Source organism: Dermacentor albipictus, chromosome 3 (genome assembly GCF_038994185.2).
Source record: "Dermacentor albipictus isolate Rhodes 1998 colony chromosome 3, USDA_Dalb.pri_finalv2, whole genome shotgun sequence".
In the NCBI taxonomy this organism is placed as follows: Eukaryota; Metazoa; Arthropoda; class Arachnida; order Ixodida; family Ixodidae; genus Dermacentor; species Dermacentor albipictus.
This window is the reverse complement of record NC_091823.1, coordinates 17,666,921-17,694,830: the sequence shown is the minus strand read 5'-3', so window position 1 is coordinate 17,694,830 and position 27,910 is coordinate 17,666,921. Positions and strand designations below refer to the sequence as shown.

General features: G+C 46.3%; 1 protein-coding gene across 4 annotated transcripts in view; it reads left to right on the top strand.

The window, feature by feature from the left end:
- The window catches only part of LOC135896946 (zinc finger CCCH domain-containing protein 11A-like), a 92,418-nt gene that overhangs the window by 16,830 nt on the left and 47,678 nt on the right, over positions 1-27,910 (top strand). For 3 of the 4 annotated variants that reach the window (XM_065425490.2, XM_065425491.2, XM_065425493.2), the window contains exons 5-7: positions 1,710-1,842; positions 12,773-12,847; positions 17,339-17,476. In XM_065425490.2, coding sequence (XP_065281562.1) covers positions 1,710-1,842; positions 12,773-12,847; positions 17,339-17,476 — 346 coding nt within the window. The remainder of the gene's footprint in view (positions 1-1,709; positions 1,843-12,772; positions 12,848-17,338; positions 17,477-27,910) is intronic. The other variant, XM_065425492.2, reaches the window with a different exon arrangement.

Below are 27,910 nucleotides of genomic sequence, written 5' to 3'. Positions count from 1 at the left end.
CCGAACTTGAGCCACGTGGCGAACTTTCCCGGTGGATCGGACATCGTTGGGCATGTGCCAACAAACCTACGAGACGCGCAGTCGCGTCGCCTGCGGAGTGGAGCAGACAATGGGAACCTAGCGCAGCCAACCACAGCACGCGTTTTTGGTCACGTGCGCTAGTCAACGAATCGGATCGCGCGTTCAGGCTTTTTTTCCTCCCCGGATTTCAACGTCACTGGTGTACCGACGGAGTCACTTTTGGCGGGAAATTAAAGAAGGAAGGCTCCTCTTTCCAACGAGACCAAGATGGCTGCGATCGCGCGTAGAAAAAGAGCTACGCGCCGCGATAACAAGGGTCGTTTTTGCGCGGAATTCAGCTCACAGTGATGTTATAAATTGATATTGCGGACGAAATACTCTTCCCTGAGATTCGAAACTTTGTGAATTAAAGGAATATTAGCTGTAGATATCGAAAATTTTTTTCAAAAAATCGATTTTTTCGCGATTTTTTCGCCGCCAAGAGCCGTGTCCCCCCTTAACTGAATTAGCATGAGATCGCCCACTTACCTGTCGAAAGCGGAACTCACAGAGAGTGTGATGAAAGGGGAAAAAAAACATGCAGTATTTATTCACTTCGTGCAACAAAAGCGTTTTCTTTTGATGCCGCAGCGGCCTAGCTGCGATGACGGCGGCCTCAAACTAACTGAAGCTGCGAGCCACCTTTTCAGCCAGCCCCCTGTTCTCGGCAAACGCTTGCATGGCAGATTCCTCGTTGGCGTTACGTATTCTCCGTGCAAGTGTGCAGTAGTGCTGCAGAAGTCCAGAGGCGCCTTTTTCATTGCCGAGTGCCGGAGTTCGGAATACTTTTCATTTGGAATAGTTACATTATCGCGCCCTGTTCTCGTTGTGACGATTGCATTCATGAGGCTGACATAATGCGCAGCTTCTGCCACTGCCGGGCCTGAATCGCCCGTGCTGTCGCTTTCCGTATCGTCCTCATCACTGTCGCTAGTTGACACTTCGGCAACGATGGCGAATAGTCGAACCTCATCAGCCTCTTGAATGCAATTGTCGCGACAGGAACAGCACCCCGCAATGAAAAAGGCACCCACGACTTCTGCAATGCTACCACGCCCGTGCACGAAGAATATGCAACGCCGACAAGGAATCTGCCATGTGAGTGTTTGCCGAAAAGAGGGGTCTGGCTGAAAAGCTGGCTTGCAGCTTCAATAAGTTTGAGGCCACTGTCGTCACTACTAGGCCACCACGGCATCAATCGAAAGTAACACTTTTGTTGCGCGAAGTGAATAAATACTGCATGTCTTTTTCCCCTTTCATCGCACTCTCTCTGAGTTCCGTTTTTGACAGGTAAGTGGGCGGACTCATGCCATTTCGGTTAAGCAGTACTACCGTTTAGTACATACTTTTTGTGAGCTCCGGCCAACTACGGTTTAACGAGGTTTCACTGTAACGAAGCAAATTGCCAATTTTACCTACTTCATTATATCGAGGCTTAACTGTATTTGTTACAAGTTCAACAAACTTTTAGGGACCTCAATATACCATTCACCCATGTAAAATGTGATTGATCTCACTGATGACAAGATGTTCTGAATGATTTGTCTGAGAGGTAATTGATGAAATTGTATTTCAATAGTTCCTAGCTATTCAAGTCATGCTATTCAAGTGGTCAGTGTGTGTCCCCTCTCTGCTTTTGGTACTTGCAGAAGAACCGGTCACAAATCCCGTGTTACTGGGAGAACCAGCCATCTGGATGTCGCAAGCCCCACTGCGTTTTCCTGCACAGTCGGCCCCGTGCTGCGATCCCAGATGTGCTAGGTGCCCAGAGGGCGCCGGGCTGTAAGTGGCTTTGTTTCATTTTGGTTGTGTTTCCATTGACCCATGAGCTTGCCAGAGATGCACAGGTGCATTTGGGGAAGGCTGCCGAGAGCAGTATTTGAAGTCAATTGATATGTCAGGCACTTGAGTATAGCATCATTCACTTGTTACTGATTCTCGCCCAAATGCTGTCAATTTCGGCAAAATATTGTTGCTCGATTTTTCCAATGATGATACAGTTACTGCTGCATGCCTGCTTCAGATAGCATGTTGACGAAAACAGGGTATCTCCTTAATACAGTCGAACCCACTTATAACGATACCAGTTTTAGCAATATATCAGTTATAACAATGAGAAAGAAGCTGCTGCACCGTCAACTTTTCTATGTTTCCTCGGTAAAATAATCCACTTGCTACAAAGCCCCGATGCCCCATTGTCGACTGTATAGATAAAGTCTGGCTGCTGGGTGTCTGTGCCGAAAGGTAGTTAAATGTGAAATCCTTGAAAAGAAAAGAAAAAAAAGAAAACGATAAATTCGAGCTGCTGAACAATGGCCCCGACGGCTGCCACGTGCTCATTTTCCAGCCTTCTCCACGCTCCGCCCTTCGCCCTTCCACCCCTCATCGCATCGCCCTTCCACCCCTCCAAACACAAATAAGCTGTGCTCATAGCTCTAGGCCGCGCCTCCCTCTGAAACACAAATGGGCCGCACCAACTGCTCTGCTCCCAGATTGCTTGCTGGCTCCTCGTACAGCGCAGTTAGCAAACAGCTTAATCGCTCGTGTTCGTCTTTGTTGGTTGCGTTGAAATCGTTCCTTGTCACATGGTTTTTCAGCCTCGTTTGACTCGCTACCGATGCGGAAGATGGCTGATCCGCCAGCTGATCATTGGCAATGCACGACATTGTCCATGAAAATAAAGCGCATGGCTATAGATTTGGAAACCTAGTGCTTCTAACTGATAAGCTGATCGCCGCGAACATGCTTGCATCAGATAGCGACGATGACAACGGCAGTGATGATGCGGTAAGGCAGGCTACCTCAACATTGTCCTCACAGGAGGTCCGGCAGACGAGGCAGTCCCTCTGGTGGCTCGTTTTCGCAAGGAAGCTTCTGCTGCACTATGTCGAGCACCTGGATGCCTTGGAGAAGGATGTCGGCAAGCTTCGCATAAAGCAGTAAAAACAGCGCTAAACAACAGGACAAGGAGAGGGACACAGTCAACATTGCTGACTTACATCCAAGTGTCTTTATTCTTTCAGTCCGCATATATATACTCCGCCGCTATCTCAAGGCACAAAATCAACAGAATTCAGCATGTGCAGGGGAGAAAAATGCAATAAATGCTATAGGAAGGCAATCTCTTTCGGAAGAAGAGAAATAGAAAAAAGGCTTACACATGCTTTGCCGCTAACGTGAATGTGGAAAGCTTCGGAAATAAAATGTGTGCGGTCATCGCGGTATTTTGACAGGTAGGTCGCATCTTTAAGGGGGGATGCTGCATCAAAATACAACTCGCTTATTTCTTTATGAAACTTGGTGAAACTTGGCAAACTTGTTCAGTTTCTTTTGCAGATTCCAAAAATGCAATTACATTCCTTCTAGCTTGCTTAGTTCGTCAGATAATTAAAAATCATTTGGCATTATGCGTGAAAGTAATTAAAAAATAATCACTCGTTAAAAATTTTCTATATACGTGTCTGTGGACTCAGTAAACCATAAGGGACACAATAATGCAAGCAGATTTTAGTTTGTGAATTTATGTCCCATATTTAAAGCCCATTGAATACGAGTGTCTCATAACAGATAATTACCCACTGAGAAAATGCACCATATAATATATTTTTCAAAAGGAAATCTTAAAAATGGTTTGCATCAATGTGTGCTCCATTCATTCAGCTATGCACTTCAAAAAGAATTATTACGATATCTGCAATTGCAGCTGAGATACCGCATTTACGGATGCACTGAGAGGCCAAAATTTGCATTTTGAGTAAAGTGAAAAAAACAAACAAGAAAGCTTTATTTAGAAAAAATGGAGAAATGTAAACACATTTGCACTCTTAAAGCACTAATATGCTCCTGGGGCATAATCACTTTGATCACTGCCACCTTTATGGCGCTTCTTTAGTGTTTGTTGCACAGTGTCTGCAGATGCACGTTTGTGTGCGGATGAGACTGATCGCTGCCGATCCTTTTCTTTCATGCGTTTAGTGCTTCGCTGGCCAGGATTCATGCTAAGCTCATGCAAAATTCCAGCTGAGGTTCTTTCACGGCCTGCATTAAAGTTCATTACAGCTTCCGCCACAGCTGCTTCAATGGCGAATAAAGATGCATGCTTCCCTTTTGGGGCGAGTGCCCATATTAGTGAGTGCAGGCTCTCATTACTATTCTGAGTTTTGCCACGCACACACCGCTCAAGAAGCTTCTTATCAGACAGCCGCTCGTAGATAGGCAGTAGAGCTTTGGCCACATGATCAGGAAGGCTATAACGATGTTTTGGTGCTGGCTCTTCTTTAGCTTTTGCAGCATTTTGCCGGCACCACGAATTGGGACCAGTGGGACAAAGGCTGTGATTGGCGAGACTATCATTTGATGTTACGTGGTGATATGTCGCCATCACAGCCTTTTGCATAGCCTCAATGTCATCACTGTGCGACTTGATTGCCCAGCCATAGTACGAGCTGAGTTTGTTCACAAGGTCACCAGTCAACCTCCCTTTTCCACCTAGTGGTTTCGAGCCCTTGTGTTTTGCCAGCAGATTGCGGAGGGCTGTCCCCATGCGCTTCTGTACATGGTTGACACATTCCTCTTTTTGGATATCTATATACCCATACACTTCAGCCTCCTTTAGGGCAAGGAACGTCCTGCTGTCCCCATCTGACAAAACAGTAGTATATCTGAGCTGGTGCTTCTCCCAAGACCTCTTGAATAGAATAAGGCCAGCCTCAACCTCCATTTCGCCAGATTTCTTGTCCGTATTTTTTTGGCATACGTGAGTGGCCTTCCATTCTTCATAGAGAGGGTCATGAGCTTGTGGTCCGCGTTCGCAACCAGCACAAAAGTTGCTTAGTACGACGTGGTCCAAGACGAGCCCCGAAAAAAGTTCAATAACCGCGCCGACTCCGATGTGGGACGAATGCCCGCGGGTCATCCAAGACCCGTCGTAGGACACGGCGATGTTACCGGGATTGTCCAGCCTAAGCTCGCTGTACAATTTCCGTACGGCTTCTGCGCTCTCCTTTTCTTGTCGCTCGGCTGCACGAGCCGCGGCGGGCATCAACTTTGTCTTTTGGTAGGCTTGCCACGTTTTCGTGTGCAGTCCGCGGTGAGAAATGTTCATGATGGCGAAAATATCGTTGAGGGCCGTTTGTCTGTTGCCAGTAGCTTGCATGGCACGCGCAGCCAGAATGTTTATTGTAAACGGATTCACTTTTTTATCACCGTTCACGCGCGGCGAGCTCCAAACCGTAGCTTTATCACCGCAGTTGGGGCAAACAAGTGACAGTTTCACGGCAAGGCCGTATTCTCGCTCCTCTTGGCATATTTTCGCGTTTCCGCTACATATCTTGCACTGTAGGTGTTCAAGAAGCGTGTTCACCAATTCTAAACACACCACGGTGAAACTGGTCTCGTCAGCCGGGCAGCCACCGGAATCGCTCGCGGCCAACAAGTCCGATTTTCTTTGCGTTGCTGTAGTCGATGCAAGCTCTCGAACTTTGGCATCTGCTCTTTTTTTACCTTCATCAATATCTGAAGGCGTCCGGAGCACTGTATCGCGACGAACGCGGCCGACGTCAGGGTCACTCGTTGACGGGACCGCTAAGCCTAATCCTGGTGTACGCAGCTCGGCGGCTCCGTCGCTCGATGCCTGCAGTCGCTCATCTTCGATTTGCAGTTCGCCCTCGGTGCCTCTCGATCTTTCAGCCACCCTTCTGATGTTCTGAATCAGTGACGACCTTCTTTTCTTGCCGTACTTATGTCGGCACACAAACTTTCTCGTTGACATCGCGGTAATTTTCGCGTCCGACAGCAGGACAAAATGGCGTCCGTGTAAGCGATCGAGACGAGCTGCAGACGATGCTCTCAGCCAATCGCGTAGCCGCTTTTCATCACGTGCCCTGAGCAGCCAATAGCGACTGGTATTTCATCATTTTTTCGCGGCGTTTCTCTACTGTTACCGGTGACTGGAGAGAAGCGCTAGCTGCGAAAATTGAAGACGAAAAACTGCTCTTTCAAATGATACTAACATGGCCGCGAGCGGAGCGATGGCGCGGAAGCTGCGCATCGTTGAAATTGCACCGTTTTCGGTTCTACATCTACTCAAATTAAGCTACCTTTAATGCAAAAAATGATATTGCCGTTGAAATAGATATGTTGCAGATATGAAACTTTGCAGATTAGTAGAATAATGAACGTAGATTCCAAATATAGCATTTTCCAAAATTCGATTTTTTCGCGATTTTTCAGTGCCAAAGACCCGTGTCCCCCCTTAAAAGACTGCTTGCAGCCGCATTCATTGCAATTCAGTGATAACTGTCTTTAGCTCGTTTTTGAACTTCGTTTGAGTGTTCGCGCATGCGGTCATAGATGCACTGCCCCGTTTGATCGATATAAAAACACTTGCATGAAAGAGGAATCTTATAGACCACACAGTCACAAAGTCACCAACAAGCCTCCGTCTGTGCTGCTTTTTACAACTTCTTTTGTTGTTCTCGGTTACCCGATTGACTTGATGGCACAGGCTACCTAACTTATTTCTGGCAGTGAACAGCAACCTAACGCCTGCCCTGCTGACAACCTTTTTGAGATTATGCGCGACCTGGTGCACATATGGGATAACCGCAACCATTTGCCGTGAGCGATTCTCAGGTTGAGTAGCTGCCGATTGCTTTCGTTTAAAGTTGGTTGCAAGGCTTTCAGCGATGCTGGTTAAGGGGGGACGCGGGTCTTGAAATCGCGAAAAATGGTCAAAAATGGCAATTTTCAAAAATTGCGTTTTTGAAGTCCTTAATGTCCCAACTATGCCTCTACAAAATATTATGGCGCAATTCCTACTCGAAGTATAAAATAAACGGTAATTTATAAACGTCGGTGAGCCGAAATTGAACGCCAAGCGCGAAGATTTGCCTCATTTTCAAGCTGCCGTAGCTCCGCGCGACGCGTACCGATCGGCGCCATCTTGGTCTCGTTTGAAAGCTGGTTTCCCGCTCTCCATTCTGGCGCCCCTCGGCACGCTGTAGACCCTCGTGCAGCGGAGGGATTGGCACCCGTTCTCAAGCGGGAAATCGTCGCGAGACAGCCGCTGATTGGGTGAACCGGGCGCCTCCTCGAGGCGCAGCCCTCTGATTGGCCGTGACGTATGCTTCGCCTTCCGCGGCCGCGTTGTCCGACTCCTTCACGTCGTCTGCTTTCGCCTGGACGCACGTCATTTTTCGAGCTCCTCTTTGTTTCCTGGTATTTTTCGTTCTGCCTTTTTCTTTATCGTTCTTCTAGATATTTTGGCTATTGGGTCGCTTCTTTTAACCACGAATTTCTTGCTTTTGCGTGCCTGGTGGCTTTGCTCCGCGTGTCACGATGGCGCGAGACGCGCGCTTGAAAGCAAGCACGCGAAAAGCAGTCGGCAAAAAGAGACGCGCATGGAATAAGAACAGCGCTACATCGTCGAGAACTACAGCTTCGGTGATGCCGCAAGCTGCTGTGCCCTTGGTGGATGCGGCAGGACTGAGCTCGCCAACAACAGCTTCGCCGGTGGACGCGGCTGAACAAACCCCGTCGACGCTAGCTTCGCCTGTGGACGCGGCTGGACAGTGCCGATCAGTGTCAACTTCGTTACCGCAAGTCTGTGCAGTGCCGGTGGATGCGCCTGGACTAAGCCCGTCGAAAATGCCAACTTTTGAGACGCTGCAAGTCGCTTCGGATTCCGTGTCGTCGGAAGCGGCCGAGCCGGCTGACCTAAGCCTAACGTTGACTTCGGCGTTTCCGCACGCCGCTTCGGTGCCGACGGACGCGGCTGAACCGAGCTCGCGTGCTCAACGCTTCGACACGGTGTTTTTCACGGAGGCGGAGTGCGCGGGGCGCGAAAATTACGCAGACAACGTTAAAACTTCATTGGCGAAGCAGTCCGCGACTTCCCGCAAGTTCGAGCTAATGAACGTCGGCACAGCAAGTGAAGATGACGATCGCGGCACAGAGTACATCATCGTTGATCTCTCAGTGCTAAAGAAGATGTTTGTGTCCACAAGCTGCAGCAAGTGTGGGATGACCACTCTCCAACTCGCAAAGTGCAGTGAGAGAGAATACGGCCTAGCAGTGAAGTTGGAGCTCACATGCTCAAATTGCGATTTCGCCGAGCGGCACTTCTCGTCGCCACGAGTGCCCGGGAAATCCAACATCACGCCCTTTGAAGTCAATTTGCGGGCAATGAAGGGAATTCAAAGTATAGGCAAGGGAGCGACTGCCCTAGCAGATTTTTGTGCCACCATGAACCTCTCTCACCGAGGACTTCACCACAAGACTTTCAGGGGGCATATGGACACCATGGTGAAAGCTTGCCAGGCAGTAGCTACTGCTACAGAAGCAGCAAGCGTCAAAGTGGTGAAGGACATGTACAAGAACTTCCTGAATCCACCAGGAAATGTAGATGTCATATTTGATGGCACATGGAAGACACGTGGTCACAATTCAAATATTGCAGTAGGCTGCATCATAGAGCTATACACTGGCCTAGTACTGGACCATGTTGTGCTCTCGAGGTACTGTCGTGGGTGCCAAGGGGCACCTGATCCCAGTGATGATGGGTACGGTGACTGGGCTGTGAACCACAAGTGCATGAAAAACATCGACTGCAATGCCGGCCGGATGGAGACTGAAGCAGCTATCATTTTGTTCAACAGGTCTCTGGAAAAAAATGGGTTGCGGTACACAACTATACTTTCTGATGGTGATAGCCGCACCTTTCATGCATTGACCTCAGGAGAAGTGTATGGATATATATCCATTGAAAAGAAAGACTGCTTGAACCATGTCCACAAGCGGATGGGGACGGCTCTTCGCAACTTGGTGGAGAAGAAGAAGGCACAAGGAGAATCTCTTGGCGGAAAGGGCAACCTCACCCAAGATAAGATAAAGAAAATTACAAACTACTATGGGTATGCCTTGCGGAGCCACAGCCACGACGTTGCAGGCATGAAAAAGGCAGTGCATGCCACGCTGTTGCACATGACCTCGACAGATGAAGCCCCAGACCACAGTTGCTGTCCTCAAGGGGTTGATTCGTGGTGTGCCTTCAATCGTGCTTTGGCGAACCAAGTGGAGCCGTCACCACACAAAAACCCTCTGCCAGGCCACGTTCGCACTGCTCTTGAGCCAATCTTTGCAAGGCTGGGCGACGAGGCCCTCTTGGAGCGCTGCAAAGATGGCATGACACAGAACGCCATTGAGTGCCTACACTCTGTCATTTGGAGCCAAAGCTCCAAGAACACGCATGACTCTTTGCTGGCTGTTGAAAGAGCTGTTGCAGAAGCAGTTTCTCGCTTCAACCAAGGAATGGCAGCAACCAGCAGAGCTGTTGCAGCACAGCTTGGTTACAGTCCTGGGAGCTGCCTCATTCGTAGGAGCCTTGAGAAAGATAAGCAGAGGCTGTGCAGGTCTGATAAAAGTCACACCAACGCTGAAAAGGTGAAGAAGAGGATGGCCAAGAAACACAAGCCTGACAGAACCCAGGACTACTGCCCAGGACTTTTGTGAATGTGTGGCAGATTCATAGAAAATAGCAGGTGACTTTTTGAGCTTTTTTTTTGTCAAAGGCCAACGCAATACAGAAGTTTTCACAATCTTTACATGAACAGATTTCTGTGAGTTTGGTGTTATTGTGTTCAGTAATGACTGGGCTGCATGCTAAAGCATTAAATTTTTCCATGTGATAGGTAAACAAAAGTGGCAGAGTAAGCAAAACTTTGAATGCAATTTTCTCAGCTTTGCTTTTTCGATCAAATGCCTTTGCCTTACGGAACTTTTCATAATGTTTGCATCAACTGATTTTATTGAATTAGGTATCATTTTTTTCAGTGAAACCTCAGCTGCATCCTAAAGCTTTCCATTTTTCATTAAACCAAATAGACTAGCAATTAGGTCAGGTGTAAGCTAATTACTCCTGCATTGTTTTTTTCTTCCTACTTTGATATTCATTCATGACCTATATGATGACTTTTAAAAAATTTCTTTAGCTTTAGGATGTGCAGTAGGTCCTTGGAAATGACAGCTATTCTTTAAAACTAGTTTTTTTAATTAAGAAATTACCATAATGGCCCGTAACAAAAGACCTATGTGGGATAAGTTATTTTGCGATATCTTCATTTCTAAATGAGATATATCAAATCTGAATATATATTTGGAATCAGCATTGAAAGATATATCTGCATGCGAATTTTCAGGAAGATACGTTAAGAAATAAAAAAAAAGTTTTCAAGACCCTCATCCCCCCTTAAAAGCGGTCCTGGGAAACCTGCTAAATTCTGTTGATTCTGTGCCTTGAGATGGCGGCAGAGTATAATATACATATGCTGACTGAAAGAATAAAGACACTTGGTTGTTAGTCAGTGCTGTTGTCTGTGTCCCTCTCCTCGTCCTGTTGTTTAGTGCTGTTTTGCTGCTCGTAATCATGAACCAACCAGCTCAAATGCATACTTTTCGCATAAAGCCTGCAAGGCTGACGGACATGAGGTTTTGTCGTCCAAGCCGTGGCACGTGAAGTACGTGGCAAAATGATTGTGGCGATCTCGCCTCGGCATTTCTTCTGAATTTCTCAAGCTGACAGGCTGCTGCGGCAACATTCTCGCATTTTTTAGAAGGCCCTTTTTGGGGCCACCAAAGCAATGCCTCGGCGGAGCTCGCATATCGCTTGCCATCCGTGACCCCTCTTTGCAGTTCTTATAGCAGTGCTATTCTTTAATGCCGACAGCTAAGGCTTGTTATATGCTATCGGGGAGCGCCCAGGAAGCAGTTAAATGAGTGAACACAGTCAGTAGCCAGATGGAGAAATGTGGTGGGGAGGGGCACTGGCCTCCCCGCCATTATAGTTTTCTCACAAAGCTGTGCCATCCCCCTTTTTTGATCTTTTCATGCAACCTGTTTATAACAATTATCGGTTATAACTATGGAATTTTCATGACACTTGAATATTGTTATAATTGGGTTCGACTGTATTTCTTTTCTGTACCAGTGCCATGACTAGACATAATTTGGGTAGAGCCTGAGGGATATCTTGAACTTTATAATGTGGGTTAATCTACACAGCAACCAGGAAAGTGATACCAAAAGACACCTGTTAATGCTGGTTGTATTGTCTTCAAGGTAATCATGCACAGTTGAGCCCACTTATAATGAACCTGAGCGGGACGCCGTGCCCATTCATTATATAGGGAACTTGTAGCAAGTGGAATGCAGGTCAAAGTAGTAGTCAGTCAAAACACAAAATTTATTCCTTTGAATAAAGGCAAACTTTATTACCTTGATAATCATCTGCTTTGTCGTGCAGACCCCATGATGGTGGTCTCTAGTTTATTTAATGCAGTAACATGCTCCTTGCCCATGCCCTTGGTGTAGACTAGCTGCTTGAGGTACTTAATGTGGCTTATGACTCTTGATGCACTTAATGGGTGCTGGTTCCATAAGTAGGCCGTTATACGATTCTTAGTCTTAGGCGTTGCTCTCGCCCTGCACTTTATAAATGATGCCATCATCCGTGCATGGTTCTGCAATGTCAGCATCGTCATCCACAGAAACAAAATTGTCCCAGCCAATGTGTCAGCCACTAGTGTCCGAATTGACAACACGCTGTCGCAAGTCGTCGGTGGACTTGCCTTCTTGGGAAGCATCTGGCTTGGCATTGAATGCAGCATTAGGCTTGTCCATGAGCCAGCCTTGTGAAAACAATTCCGAGCGCAAACTGCCTTCACTTCTGCCCAGGTCACCCTTGCCATCTCAGCGGAGTAGTAAAGGGAAACTCAAAGCTTCAAGTTGGCGGCTGGACCTTCAACAAGGATCAGTATTCTCTCCATAATGCGGCACTTCTACATTGCTTTAAACGCACATATAATGCCCATGTCAAGCGCCTGTGCATTTCATGTGATGCTTGGCGACATGAAAAGCAGTTTTGCCATCGGGACAGTTTGCACGTGGTGCGCCGAACAGTTTCCATGCAGTTGCCAAGTACTAGCAGTACACTTCTGCCTTGATTCTGCACATTGGGGTCAAACTTGCCGAGCCGTTCTGCGAATAAATTGTGTGTCATCCATTCTTTTGCATAGTGACGAGCCCACTGGCATATAGCAGTGCTAACAATGTGGCTTCTTTGACTCGTCGGTTATGAAGGGTTTGCGCCATTCTTTGCCATCCATGTTTGTGCATAGAACCTCAGTAACGCGAACTTTATTATGCTTGCTACCAACACAGGAGTATTGTTTGGGAGCATCTGGTTAAATAGCACAGTTTGATCTGTATTGTGGATATCTCGCTCAGTGTCGCTGGCAATAGAGGCTTTGTTTGTAAAAACGTCATTTCAACATCTTTGTCACTTGCTGAAGCCGCTTTGCTAACAATTGATTTAAAAATGGTTCTATGATGCGTCATTATGCACCTAGGCATTGCCTGGGCACAAGTCCGGAAACCCTGTAGAAATCCGAAGTGTTTAGCTTTGGCCAACATCAGCGGTCTGCTTACTGAACGTTCGAAGCCCGGTTGTCAACAAATCACCGCTTTCTCTCTGTCAAGTCAGCATTGAAGCTGGTGAAGGTCTGATCCTTGTCTTTGAGTATTGTCGAGATTGTAGGCTTCGATAAACCATATTTCCTAATTAGCTCGCAGTTCTTAACACCTTGAGAGAGTTCTGTAAGAATGGCTTGTTTTGTTGCTAAATCGAGCGCTCTTCTTTTTGTGGTCGATCTTACAGGCACGGCAGACTTCCCATCCACCATCTACTACTCAGGTGCAACTACAGGAAGTGCTCGCACCAACACACCAACAGGTAGAACGAAACATCAACTGACGGTGCGGCAGTGCAACCTGCGACCGTTGCCCTAGCGAGCATGGATAGAGTATGGAGGAAAGAAAAAAATTATATAAGGGAGCATGGCATGATGTCACGGTTAGGCTCCACAAGCCAACTTTCCGTGAAGTTATCTTCCATAGCATGGAGGAAGGAAGACCAAGGCACCCTTGGTATCTTGCGAGATTTTGTGGGTTGTTTCAACAGATACGGTGCTGCTGTCAGCTCAGTCGCCCAGTAGGTCACTTATAAGGGGCAGGGCCAGTGGTAGTTTGTGTGGAGACTCGGGGAAGACAGCCCATATACACAAATGGGTGGCAAGACCAGTATTATCTTGATTCAAGTCACCTTGCAGCGGAATGGTGGCAGATGGTCTTGCGTTCACTATGGCCATCCGTTCGCTGTAACCTATTGGCCGGGCGCAAAGGCGTTTGTTGTACATTCGAACTCCACAATAACAAGATCCCAACACAACATTCTTCCCATGATGAAATGTTTTTGTATCCCTGGTGAACACCCATAGGGTTCAGCGTATTTTTTATCTCTCGTCAACAAAATGTAGCCGAACTGCAATCTTGCATCAACGAAACCTGCCAGAACGTTAAACTCTATATTGTCTACCCGTGTAACGCCAATGGAGTACAAAAAAAAGTACTCAAATGCTTTTTCACCCCACTTAAATTGTTTGCTTGCGAGGCTGCTGCCATATAAATTTACAAAAACAACAAAGCACAGGAAATGATCGCATGCACCGGGAACACATCATGACTGCCATCTTGTTTATTGATCAAATGATTGAAATGGCATGGCCACATCCAGTACTGCCATCTGACGATGGTTTTTGCATACCTGCGCAGTGCATTATCTGTGGCTTGGTGAGAAAAGTGCAACGAAAAGAAATCCATGTCCCAGCAATGTGGACTTGCTCATGGTGCTTGAGGCGACATCTTCCACCGTGGTTGAGAACTGGGGCTATGTTGTGACCCCGAAAGTGATCGTCTGAGTACGCGTGTTCCTGCTTCAAGAAAGTGGATTTGGGTGCCACCCAACAGGTGTTGCATGCGAATACAGTGTCGCCGGCCATAGATTCGTGCAAACGAGCAGTGTTCTTGGTCTACCACTTTCGGGGGTGTGAAATACGATAATTTTTGTGCTCGGCACTGAATGCCTGGTGGCCTACGGCCAACAATGTGTGCACACATCTGCGTTTTGTGTGTGAAACGGAGCTGCTTCACAACTGGTGCTGAGTTATGTGAAATGCCTGAAAGCGATCAAGGGAGAATACCACTCCATTGCAGCGTCACCATCGCTGAGCAATGCATAGGGCACACTTTGTGCTGTCAGCAGCGTGCTGTAACCTCAAGCAAGGCTTGTCTGAGTAGGCTAACAAAAGTTTGACAGTAACGGTTCATTTCATGATGCTTTCCCTGTCAGTAATGTCTCATTTTGCAACAATGAAATCTTTTCGAAAGTGAATTTTCTTGCTTTCTCCTCAGATGTTATTATTGCGAATTAATTGAAGGTTTGTCTTAAGTGGGGCTTGACTGAGGCATGTTTTTTAGGATTTTTGAAGCTGTGATATTCTTTGCAACACACCATGACATACACATGTGACACACATATGACTACACTGGAAAAGCTGCTTCTGCAAACAGCTACTCTTCTCAATTGCAAGCACTCCTTGACTATTCTTGTTTACAGGGTATCTAGCAGTCTAAAATTATATCATACAATTGCAGTTTGCTGATCTGAACATTGATATCAAATCATAGCGTTTTTTCAGGAACTTATCAATCGGTAAGAAAGAAGCTTAACTGTATTTGGTCACTTTTCTTTACCTCGATCACGAAAGTGTTGGGGAATCGTGCTGAATGGGATTGTATCAGCGAGATTTTACTGGAATTCCAATGTTTCTGTTTACACGTGCCCACCAAAAATGCTGATGAGTTTTGCTGGCTGTTTAATGCAAGTGATCTGCTTTAATGCCTGGTGAACAGAAACGGGACCTACTCTGTGGTTTTGCCAGAGTACAGTAAACCCTCGTTAACTCGAAATTGTAAAATCCGGGAAAAATTTCGAGATAAGCAGAGTTTCGAGTTAAGCAAAATGCCGCAAATTTCAGTGACCGGGTCACTGAAAGAGCCAGTGACAACCAGCACTGCTAACAAACGCTCCACAGCACGACGGGAGCTTTTGCAATAAACGCAGAATTCCCAGGAAAAAACGGAATTTTATTGTTTTTGGAAAGAACTGGGTGATGCTTGCCTGCTTGGCGTTGGCATTCGGCGCGAGAAAAGCGTCCTCGAGCTGCTGAACGCACCGCATGAGCCGTTGTTCGCCGCCGCTGCATTCAACTTTGTTGCAGAGCAAACGTAGCAAATTCCTTGTTTCTGCAGTTGTCGGCACTTCTCTAGGTGGTTCTTCGTCAGCGTGATCACAGTCGTTCACTGCCATTTCAACAATGTCGGCGTCGGACAACATTCCGGTAACGGGCATGTCCGACTCGTAGAGCGCGTATTCTTCAAAAGTGATTTCGCCGTCTTCCGCATTGCTGGCGCAGCCGGCAGCTTTGCGGACTTCGTCGCAAAGTTCATCGCAATCACTAAACTCGTCAGTGTCTGGCTCGAGCGATTTCTCGGCGCGCGAAAATCCTGCGTGCGCGAAACAATTGGCGATCGTCAATGGACGCACTTGTCGCCAGGCTTCGGCGATGAGGTGGACTGCACCCAGCAAATCTATTTCGTACTTCTTACCACTGTCGTAAGAGCACAAAATGCGGTGCAGAAGACTCTTCCTGTAAAACTTTCGAGCAACCTCAATAACTCCTTGGTCCATCGGCTGGAGCACGGACGTCATATTAGCAGGCAGGAACTCCAGCGTGACCGCCTCCAAGTTGTTGATTTTTCCGTGGCCGGGGCAGTTGTCCACAACGAACATCACTTTCCGGCCGTCCCTTGCCATATTGCGGTCAAGAGCACGTACATACTCTTCAAAGAGCGCTGCAGTCATCCAGGCCGTTTTATTGGCGCGGTAAGTCGCATCTCTCGGGAGCCGTGCATTTCGGAAGCACCTTGGATTGAGCGACTTACCGATAACAAGCAGCGGCAGTTTTTCATCGCCGGTGGAGTTGGCTCCGAAAAGTATCGTCACTCGGTCTTTGCGCTGCTTAGCGCCTGAGCACGCTTCTCCCTTCGGCGTGTATGTGCGGCTAGGCAGCATCTTATAGAACCGTGCTGCTTCGTCGAGGTTGAAAATGTCCTTGTCCGCGTAAGCCTTTTGCAGCTCAGCAAGGCGGTGGTTGCGCCAGGTGTCTGCAGCCCCTTCATCAACAGTGCCGCTTTCGCCGTGGGTAGGCTTCGAGGCTACCTTATGTCTTTTTTTAAATCGTTCAAACCAGCCATTGCTGCAACTGAAGTCGGTGTGGCCCATCTGCAACGCTAGAGCGTCTGCCTTCTCCATCATCATTTGGGTTGTCACGGGAAGGTTGGCTGCCCTGACATTCCGGAGCCACAGCATGAGTGCTGCTTCGACGTCCGGGAATTTCGAGGCCCGAATCCGCTTCCGCTTGCTGGAAAAACTTTGCTCGAAGCCATCGAAGATCTTCTGCCGATTTTTTAAAACTGTCGACAGCGTCGACAAGGGGATGCCGAATTCTTTGGTGATGCTCGTTTTGGATCTTCCCGCTTTCTCCACTTCCTTGATTAACGCGACTTTTTTCTCCAGCGTCAGAGACTTACACTGCTTGGGGCGGGATATCGTCGTCGTCCGTTGACCACACACCACACACACAACAACAAAAAATCGCAGTCAACGCGTCGTACGCACAGCGCGACGAAACAAAGAACAGAATCGCACACGCACAATTACGTTCGCACGTGCGAAATGCGGTGGCGCGACTACTCGATAAAACCCATGAGCCCCCGCGCGCAAGCGGCGCACACCACGTGACTGCTTCCAAGGTTACTTGACGTGGTTGACGGAAAACGGCTGCATCGGCAGGAATTTTGTATTCGCCCTTAGATCGTGACCGCGTTCGGCACTTTAGGAACCAAGCGCTCGCTCGGAGCCTGTATAACCTTTTGGTAACGGCCTTTGCCTTCAGCCGTCCCGGTCGAAATTTCGAGATATCCGTATTACGCCCGAAAAATGCTTCTAGATAAACGGGTGCGAATACATAACACCTATGGGTGGGGAAGGCGCGGCGTGAAAAACTTTCGACTTAACTGATATTTCGAGATATGCGAGTTCGTGTTAACGAGGGTTTACTGTATTGCTGATTTGCTGGTGCAGCCAGAATTTCGGAGCTATTTGGATTAGATTTGCTGATAAAGTATTTGGCATAACAGGTAGGATTCGAGGGAAAATTCCTGTAGTGTCTATTTATAATTATGACTAACTGTAACTGTGTTGTCCCTTGATGGATTTCGATTGCACAATGCCCTCTTCTTATGACTGTGGTGACCACTGCAGTGATCCTGCCTGTGCCTGCGGCCCCTGTGGTAGCCCCTGAGGCAGCTACCCTGGTAGTGGCCCCTGGGGCCAAGCAGCCTGACTTGACAGCCACCCTGCCCCAAGCCATTGAACCAGTGGTCGTCAACTTCGATGAAGGTCAGTAGTGTTTCTCCTCTCTTTTGCAGTTCTGCTCGTAGCCTCTGCAGGCAGCAACAGGGTCAAGGATGCACAGAATTAAGTGGGAAACTTTCGTTATGGCATGGCATCCAGTACATCGTGTGATGCCTCTGAAAGATGGCTGCTTGTACTACCAAAATTAGTTTGTACCTTTTCAGAACCTGCTGTGGTGGCTTAGTAAATATGACGTTCTGCTGTGGAAACATTCTGATTAAAAGAACGATCATGTAATAGATTTAGGGGCACGTCAAAGAACCCCAGGTGGACAAAATAATGTGGAGCCATCCACAACAGCCTCTCTCATAGACCCTGTGTTGCCTTGGGATGTTAAGCATCAATTAATTCAGCCTTTCGGAAACTTGGTAAATGGGGCAGTTGATAGGGCAGTCATATGCTGGACTGGAAGCCATATCGTACGGTCTCCTGCTTTATCAACCATCTGAAAAGCTGTCAAAAGGTTGTATGCCGTGGTGGAGGGTTTCAGGCGAAGATTAGATGCAGTAAAGGCTCCTTGCGCAAGGATGGTGCACCAGCTAACTAATTCGTTAACTCATTCTTTTAATCTTTACCTTGGCTGTGCCGTTGAGATAGCATGCACCCTTCTAGTGTGTCACAGATGTTCACAAGAAGGGAGCTTGCATTAGAAGTTGGCACGTGGAATGTAGTTCTGCCATAGATGCAGGCATCCTTGCCATTGTGACAATTTTTGCTGTGATGGTTGGCTTGTTTGGAGGTTTTGCATGGTAAGATTCCTTGTATTTGCGGGATGTGCAGTATGGGCACTTACTGAGATTTTATTTATGCTTGATACATTTGAATTTTTGAGAGAAAAGATATGGTACTGTGCATACACATAGTAAGGGTTGTAGATGCCGTTCTTCCAGGTGCTATGCAGAACAAAGAAAGTTGACATGGGTTGAGCATGAAGACTCCCGAGGGTAGTTAAACTGCATAATAAAATGTAAAGACATTTTATTAATTGTGATTATATTTGTTGAAAAAGGGCTTATCACTAAAGGAACTTAGGGGCAGTGGTTTGTAATAGCTCTGAGTCTTTATTTGGCTTTGTTTGCTGCCTTAAGCAATGTGTGAGGGGTCTTTGTAGAATGACAATTGTCCTGTTAGAATTTATGCAAGTTCCCGAGCTACAAAAATAGGTGCAGTGCCATCTAAACAGCTCTTTGCATCTGTTTTTACTTTGATACAACCAGCCTTAAAATAAGTTATGCAAAGCTGTACCTTTGTATGGTGTGTTAGGCCTGTCTATTTACTTTGATACAACCAGCCTTAAAATAAGTTATGCAAAGCTGTACCTTTGTATGGTGTGTTAGGCCTGTCTATTGTAGCAGAGAACTAGGTGGTGTGATGCTATTAGGAAATTTGCAGGAATGGCAGGGTGTCAGTTGGTACAAGAGAAGGGTAATTGTCGATTGACAGGGCAAGCCTTTGTCCAGCAGGGGTCATAAAAAAGGCTGCTCCTGCTGATCACACTAGCAGCAGATGCAAAAATGGGATTGCATCTCTGTACCAGGTATTATTACAGTGCACTCCACTTATAGTGATACCACATATAACAATACATCAGTTATAACGATGAGCTGACTTTAAAGACTGCTTATGCCTACGTATGTTAAGCCGACTTTGCATTAGGGCTATGAGAAAAAACCCGTACACAGCTTAGACCGCTTATAACGTAACTGCTTGTAGAACTGACTACAAAGCAGCCTTTTCTGACTCCTGTTTGCCCTCTCATAGAAATCCACGTGTACACATTCTGCTTACAGTGCATCTGCGCCAGACGAAATACCGGTTATAATGTGGCTTCCTTGGTAAAATCTCGCCGTCAAGCACAGTAGTGATCATGCTTCTTAACGATGTTCCCGCAGATGGGTGGAGAGAGCAACGAGGGTGATGTGGAGGAGGAGCATGAGATGAGGAATGACCGAATGAATGAACAGGGAACAAAAGAAAAGCGGCTGCAGTGTGATTTGTGCGCTCAGTGGCTGCTTAGGTGGCAAAGAAGCCTTTTGCTTGGCTGCTTATCAGCACCGTGCTCTGCACTAAACGTGGCTTCAGTTTCTGTGCACCCGTTGCAGTGCCTGTCATCATGATGTGCAGATATCAAGTGTGTGACCTTCGCTGATGTCAGTCTAACCAGTGTTCTGCAAATTTAGTTTGGTGCTATTAGGCTTTATGTGCACTTGCGAGTTTCCTCCGTTCTTATCAGTGTGCAAACATGCAGACTTGGTAGGCGTGTGCAGTAGTTACCGCGGCTGATCGCCTGAGAAACCGCACTCCGCTTCGCACGCGTTGCTGTCAGTTCAGACCATGCACGTGATCGGCAATCTCTATGTACCTTCAGCAATGGCACAGACTCTGCCTTTGTGGTCCTCGTGATTGGCTTAGAAGCTTGGAAAGCATGGTCTGTTGTACAATGCCGGTTCCAGAAAGTCAGCATCGCCTCTGTACAGAAATGTTACTTGGTGAAGCATATGCAAATGTATTGCAGTGAAGCATAACAAGCCTGGGAAGGGGCTATTGCCACGGGACACATTATGTATTCCTTAATTATACACGCGTGCACCCGGTATCTCCTGTCACAGTACGAGCACCGATATGCCTAATACATGTACCGACAGGCCTTCAGAGCATTTTCGAATGTGGCTGTGACAGTTTGAGCCCTTAAGGGCAGTAAATGACATGCATTTATTTTTTCCAACTGGCCGATTTTTTCGGACGTTTTCGCGCCCCCCAGGGAGTTCGAAAAATTGAACGTGGACTGTGCAATTGACCGTGAGGATGCTTCAAATGGTTCGTGGGACGAACGAGTGGCAGAAGGAGGACAAAAACAGAAAGAACCTACGCATTGAGGAATGAAGGGGAAAGGAAGCATGCTACCACTGTTTTGAAGGAGCTTGAGCTCAAAAAACAAGGTGTTGACTGATGCCGAGATGCAGGTGTCTCTCATCCAAACTAAAATCCAAAACTCTTTAAAGCAGTGAAACACAACAATGAGGCTTTGTGTACGGGCTGAGAGTATGTCAGGGTAGTTAAAGTTGACTTGTGAGCTGTTGAGAGGGAATCTCAATTGTGACAAAGTTCGGGCCTCATACCACTGAGCTTGCTATCTGTTGATAGAAATAGCTCATTTAAAAAAATATTTGCTTCTGTATGAATCTCCTTTTTTATTCGTATTTGAGAATGTACGACTGTATTTGCAATTTTTTTCGAAGACATTTTATTTGCTGTACATTTTACTAACCCCTCCTTTCTATTCTCTTTTTGAATAACATAAGTACTACTCCTTAGTATTCAAATTATATTAAGTCTTTAATTTTTTTCATATGCCTACAGACAGTGACAGGTGATATGGTTTCAGCCCGTCTTGACATAAAACATAGTTCTGCATCACTCGGGGAAAACCTGGAGAACTCAGGGAATTTGGAAATGTCAACTTGGTAGACACCCTGGAATCGCTCATTGATTTCATGCAAGCTAAATTATTGCCGCCAGTGTTTGCGCAGCAGCAGGACGCGATGCACACCATGGTTACAAACCTGATATTCCCGTGAAAGCAAGTGTAGATTTCTGGGTGTTTCAGTGCACCTAAAGCTTGACCCACTGTTCAGAGGTACAAATAAACATTTTATTTTTCACTGCCTATTTCCTATGTCTATTTTTAGTTCATTTCGGAAATTTGATTTTGGAGCTACAAAGGTTTGTTTGGTAGGGTTTTCTTATTTCTTTATTTATGGCAGTCCAAATCTTGCAATAATTGGTTATAATGATAGGATTTTTCTTTCTTGATATCATTAATGGGCTACACTGACGCTTCAACTGCAGTGCTTTTTGAGTATCTCAGCTTCTGTCGCATCAAAGGAGCTTTCTTTGCCAGACCACGTTTAATAGTAAAACTGATGATATCAGTTTGACAAAGCCGTTGTTTGAGCTTGACATCATAGGCTATGTTAAATCAGAGATTGTGAGTGATGCAGGGGTGCAACAGTTGTGCCATTTTGAGGCAAGTCCATATTCCTACGCCAAGGTGTGAAGTTTGTTGGAGTTGCACCAGGCTGTGCCAAAATGGCCCCGACTAGCCTCAAACGTTCTCAGTCTGGTGACTGGTTGAATGAACAGATTTCTTCATTTTATCTCATGCAACAAACGGTGGTGACTGTCAAATCTGTACCATGGATGAGAGCTGCGGTGCAAGGCACGTTCAACTCTGAGCCCATGTCTGGCCACTGTTCCATTGCATGCAAGACAGCTTGACTGCATGACACACTTTGCAGTCTGGATGCTGTGAATAGCAGCATACCTTCTTTTTGTGTGTGTGTGAATAGATGCGATGAGAAATAAGGCTTTCTCAAAATGATGCATTTTGCATTTGTTGGTGGGCCTTTTCAATATGCTACAGCTTAGGTTTGTTCAATTCAGCCAAGTTTCTCTGCACCTTCTGCACCACCTAGGTTTTCAAGTCCCTGAGCTACAGTGGTGTAACCTGCACCCTCTTGCTCGATTGCACGGGATGCAAGGCAAGGTGCCGCCACGGTGCAGTGCACCTTTGAATCTTGCAGTGAATGGGTGCAGCCCAGCGCATCGTTATTGGCGCCACCTGCATCTCTTCATTTGTGGTGCTGTGCACTTTTTCTGAATCAAACAAACCTCTTATCTTTCGAAGCTGGTCAGGCCTAACAGCACCTTCGGCGCTTGCTCAGCACTGAGTTGGAAGTGGTGGTGTTTCACTTGCATGGTCGACACTAAAACTCACATGGTGGGGCATTGCACGGTACGTTGATGTGGAAAGTTTGCCACTGGGGCATTTGTTCCTTAAAAAAAAAAAAGCCTTCTCGCTAATTCTGCAAGCGGCGAGAAATAATTGCATGCAGCACACTGCCGCATGCACACATCGTTGCAGCGAGGTATGTTGTATTTACGTGATCTAGACAAAATCATCCCGAAATTTCTCTGTTGTAGCCAACAGTCTGTTATAGTCGAATCCGTTCAAAGTGGAATTGGTTTCTTTAATTTTTATTCCCAGCTTTCTAAACTCATGAAGGCACTTCTTTCTTCACCCCATGGCAGCATTGACCTAGAGCTGGACTTCACCCCTGTGTGGTCCTTGGTGTCTTTGTTTGTTGGCTTCTTATGATATTATTTTTAAAAAATCGGGCCCCTCGGTTAACCGCTTTCTTCTCGTTCATTGCTGAGTTTACGTATTTCAATGTGCCAGTTTTAAATATGCATCCAGTTTTCTTGCAGAGTAAATAACTTTCCAGAAATTGAAGAAATTCAGCTTTATTGCATAATTTGCTTGCAGGTGAGCTATCTACCAAACTATACATGGTATAATAAATATTGACGTACAAAAATGCAGTGGGACTAACAAAGAGTGCAAATTAGCAAGTATGGTGTTCTAACACAATTTTATATTAAATGAGAACATTGCAAACTTCAGTGCGAAATCTGTCTAACTGCTAAGAAAAAAAAAGCATTTTTAAAAAGTTTTCTGATAAATGCAGCAACGTTATTTCGCGAGCTCCATCCCGACGCAACTTCATAACTGATCTCTCAAACCACAGTCAGTTTAGTAGCGAGACCGTAATCCTGATCGCTCCACACTAGCTACGCAGAACCATTGCAAGCATTGCACAAGAAAACATTGAGATTGTTCACTGCTGCAAGTCCAACAACGAGGCTGTTGCACTATCGGCGGTCAGATCTTCACCAAAACACCGAATCTTTCACTCCGTGGCTGTCACAGTGCAATCTTGTTGAGCGTAATTTGTTCGTGTGCTCTTATCTGGATATGCGTGATCCGGCAGAGCAGTTGAGGCGTCGACATTCGGCGGCCGTACGACTCCAGCGGCGAGCTGCAGGGTATGCTGTGCCGACTGTGACGATGGAATCACTTTCGAAAGTGCGTTGCATCTTGCAAGTTTCTGCCTGTAACAATTCATGGAACAAAATTTTGTTGGACCTACAACATATCCAGCATTGCAGCCACGAAACTAAAACAACATGGCGGCTGTTTTTGTTGTTTGAGCGCTCGTGGCCCTTGGAGCGAATCAAATTTCATTGCTGTTTTTTTTTTGTGTGTGATCGCAGCGTTGGCAGTGCTGTCGACTGATGAATAAAGAAAGCCAGAAACGTGGGCTTTCGAATGATACCTAAATGGCGCTGACAGAGCACGTAGTTATCGAGTTATGCACGACGAAAATCGGGCGAGATTTGTCCCCAATTTAAAGGGCAACGCTCACGGATTCGCATCTTTAGTTCACGATAACGGAAGAACTGCGCAGTATTTTGTAACTGAATTTCCGAGGTAGGTGCGAAAACGTGTCAGGAACATGGAAATTAAAAATTGAAAATTTGGATTTTGGGCCGATTTTCAGTCCTAAAAACCTGGGTCCCCCCTTAAGAGTCTCCTTCAGTGCCATGACAGTGGTGCAACGAAGGTGTCTCTCAGCCTTGACTTTCGGAGTAGTGGGAAGCAGTCTTCTGCGAAATCTAGCACAGAGTTTGAGTGCTGAAGGAAGCCCAAGCAAGAGGAAGGCAACAGAAGAGCCTGCCTCGCAGCAACCCGCTTGAGAAGCAGAAAAGAGCTTTACAGTACTAAGTGGAAGCCAGGAAGGCATTGCTCATTAGTGCTGAAGAAATTATCTACTCTATGGAGCAATAACACAAGAACAAGGTAGAAAGTGTTCACGAAAAGAAATGCAAGTCTTAAGCAAGCACTTGAAAAACTTTGAGAACTCGAAAGGAAATGTTGAAAAAAGCAAAGCATTGATGTCGTGGCAATGACATCTGCACTACTCATGTATAAGATGCTAGTTCGTTTCCAGATGCTGCTCAGGTGGAAGAGCTGTTTGGTACGTAAATAAGCTTAGGCTGGTCACGTTCTAGACTAGTCAACTGCTACTCATGTGCAAGAGCACTTGGGAGTATGAATAAAAAATTTGTTTGTAGTTTTTATGACAACCTTTTTGTTCAACTCAGTTTCTTTGCTTGGTCATATAAATAGTCTTAGCATTTGGATAAACCTGCTCTGAAAGTTGTTACGAATTCACTACTCCTTGCTGGTTTTTGCAGAATGCATTCATCACTCTAGGACATTGTCCACTAAAGCTAAAGCATGATTTTGCAGATTTTTTTTTGCTGGAGTTATTTTGCTGAAGAAACGGTTGGTCACAAGCCGCAGGTTGTGCATCTTTTCGGAGGCGTGGCATGTTCTGAACTTTTGTGCCATTATGCAGATGTCAGTAGCGCACTAGAAATGGCGAAGGTATCTTACAGCACAACCTGCACCAAGAATGGCAGTTGAAAATGGTTTGAAGGGGCAGTGGGGCATGTTCCATGATATTAGTTGATGTCATGAAGCTTGCACGCCACTAAATCAAGTCACGCGAAATGGCACCTTCCATGCCAACAATTTCCTGAGTTTTGCCTTCTCTACAGCCACTGTCCAAAATTTGTAGCTTTGAATTTGTCAGCCTGCGCACACCTCCTATTGCACTCTTGATGTCACTTCTCAAGCTTATAGAGAAAAATTATCTTTACAATAATAGCCATTATATAGGACACCTTTCCCCTGCATTGAGAATGCACTTCCAAAAAATATGAATTCCCACTTTATTACCGTATAGATCCCGAAACTGCAAGAACGTGAAAAGCGTTTTTTTGTCTGGAAGTCACGATTTTCGCACCGTGTACCATTTTAACTGATGTACTCTTGTGAGCACTCTTGCGTGAAGTGGGTTGCCGGTGTTTATTCATACATTTGCGTTTACTTCAGTGACTAGCTCTGATGGTATTTTTCTCTTAGTCACCAGATGGTATGCAGATCACTGTTGGCATAAATACTCGAGTTCCAGTTCCAGTTACAGAGCGCCAACTGTGAGTTGGTGCTCTGTAGTGTGCCGGCTGTGGATACCACAAGTACTAGTCTCAATGGGTGTTGTACAGTTAGAAGTAGTAGAAATAATACCCCCCTTGTATGATCTGCTGGAGAGATGGGTGCCTCATAACTTGCCAGAGTGACACATTTCAATTGCTCGCTTCTGAGAACTAGTCTCAATGGGTTTTGTACAGTGAGAAGTAGTAGAAATAATACCCCCCTTGTATGATCTGCTGGAGAGATGGGTGCCTCATAACTTGCCAGAGTGACATATATTTCAATTGCTCGCTTCTGAGAGCTTAGGGACTGACGGAATTCCTCATTTTTGTGGCAAGCTGCAAGCACTCAGTGTAGTAGGGACTGTGTTATTTCTAACTCCACTGTTCCATCAGAATAACCTGTCTCTGCATGTGCAGCTGGCATACCCTGGAGTGTAAGGGAGTGCTAGTGCTAATACAGGATGCCCCTGTACAAAACTGAAGGTTTTGTAAGGAGTGCGTTCACAATATCTTTAGGAAAACATACATGTCTGTGTTCCCCTAGAGACATTGTTCGGTTCTACAAACACTAAGGTGTAATCCACCATGTCCTACTAAGGTGTAATCCACCATGGCCTTTTGTCCTCTGTCACTTAAACACTCTTCTTGATTTATAGAACTTACTTTGTAGTTTTTACTTAACAGACTGTTCATGTTCTAGCAGCATCGGTGAGAACCTGCTAGGAAGCAGTGCTTGTAATGCTGCATTGACGTGCCACTCCCTCATCCAGCACACCCGCTCGCTCACTGCACATTCCACTCATGCTTCTGGCGAGGCTCGGGAACACATAAATGCGAATGTAGAGCTGGCGGTATCGTTTTGAATCTTCCAGCTTTGTTTTATTATTGTCCTTCATGTCCAATGAGAGACAGTTATGGTCAACGCACTTAAGGAACTTCGTGTACTGTGTTCCGGTCCTTGCCTTGCTTGCATTGCACTGCTCATTTTTCATTTAGTGATGGAGACAAGGAGTGTATTTGAGTGTGCAGTCCATGCTTGCCAATATTGGTAGTTTGGATAGAGGCTAGTCTGTTCCTTGCTGTCTTAGCTGTCTGCCTTGATTAAAGTAGATGCGTATCAAGTGCTGTATCTATATGGACTTGCAGCTATGCACAAAATGTCCAACTGCATTTTGCTTCAGCGTACTTCATGTACGCATTCTGGAGTCCTTTACTGGTGCATCTCTCGTACCTCTTGTCTATTACCTCGGGTCATTAAACCCCATTGATTGATCAATTAATCCGCTGATGGTGTTGTTTACTTTTTAGTATAGAACCATAATGAATGATGGGAGAATTTATGGCTTGCTTTGCAACTTCTGGAACTTAAGTTACAAGAAGCGTAAATCTTATTTGTTTTACATCAGTGCGATTCCCCTTCGATATTAAGGCTTTGTTATATAAAAGGTCAGTTTTTGCCTAAGCATGAATAGGTTGTGCCCTTTCTTCTGTATTTTGTAAATATGCGATAGAGCACACACTACAGCAGTAAATACCGTAAAAACCCGCGTATAATACGAACCCGAATATAATACGAGGTGAAATTTCTGGGATGAGAAATGGAAAAAAAAAGGTTTACCCGCGTATAATACGAGTGAGAGAAACTCGGGGAAAACATTTATTGAAATCGGACTCAGCACTTCATTCACTGTCGTCCTCCGCTGCGCTTTCATCGGACAATTCCTTGTCTGACATATCCTCCCAGAGGTACTCGTCCTCGGTGCCATCGAGCGCGTTCGAGATCCCGCACTTCTTGAAAGCGCGACGCACAAGGTCTTCTGGGATGCTCGCCCATGCGTCCACGATCCACTTGCACAGCGTGGCTGGCGATGCCCGCTTCAGCCGCCCAGTTGGCGTCACTGCAGGTTCACCTGACCGCATCCACTCTGCATAGCACCGCTTCACCGCGTCCTTGAAAGGCTTGTTGACGCAAACATCTAGAGGCTGCAGCTGAGACGTCATCCCACCAGGGATAACGACGAGTTCAGTATTACAATCACGCAACAGCTTCTTCACCGAGTCGGCCAAATGGCCACGAAACGCGTCCAGCACGAGGATGGACGGGAACGACAACAGTGCACCGGGCCGCCTACACCAAACGGACTTTATCCAGTCGAGCACAAGACTCTCATTCATCCACCCTTTCTCATGGCATTTAACGATGACATTTTTCGGCAGCTCACCTTTCGGCATTGTCTTGCGCTTGAAGACGACATAGGGCGGGAGCTTGCGGCCGTCTGCCGTGCATGACAACATGACGGTAACACGCGTCTTCTCGTTCCCAGTGGACCGGACACAAACTTGTTTCGAGCCCTTTTCGTGCACGGTGAGGGGCGATGGCATGTCCAGATAAACTGGTGTTTGGTCAGCATTGCCGATTTGCCCTAGCTGAAAGTTCTTCAACTTGCGCAATGAAATAACGCGGCGCTGGAAAGCCACCAGTAACTCTTCAGACGATTCCGGCAGCTTTTGTGAAAT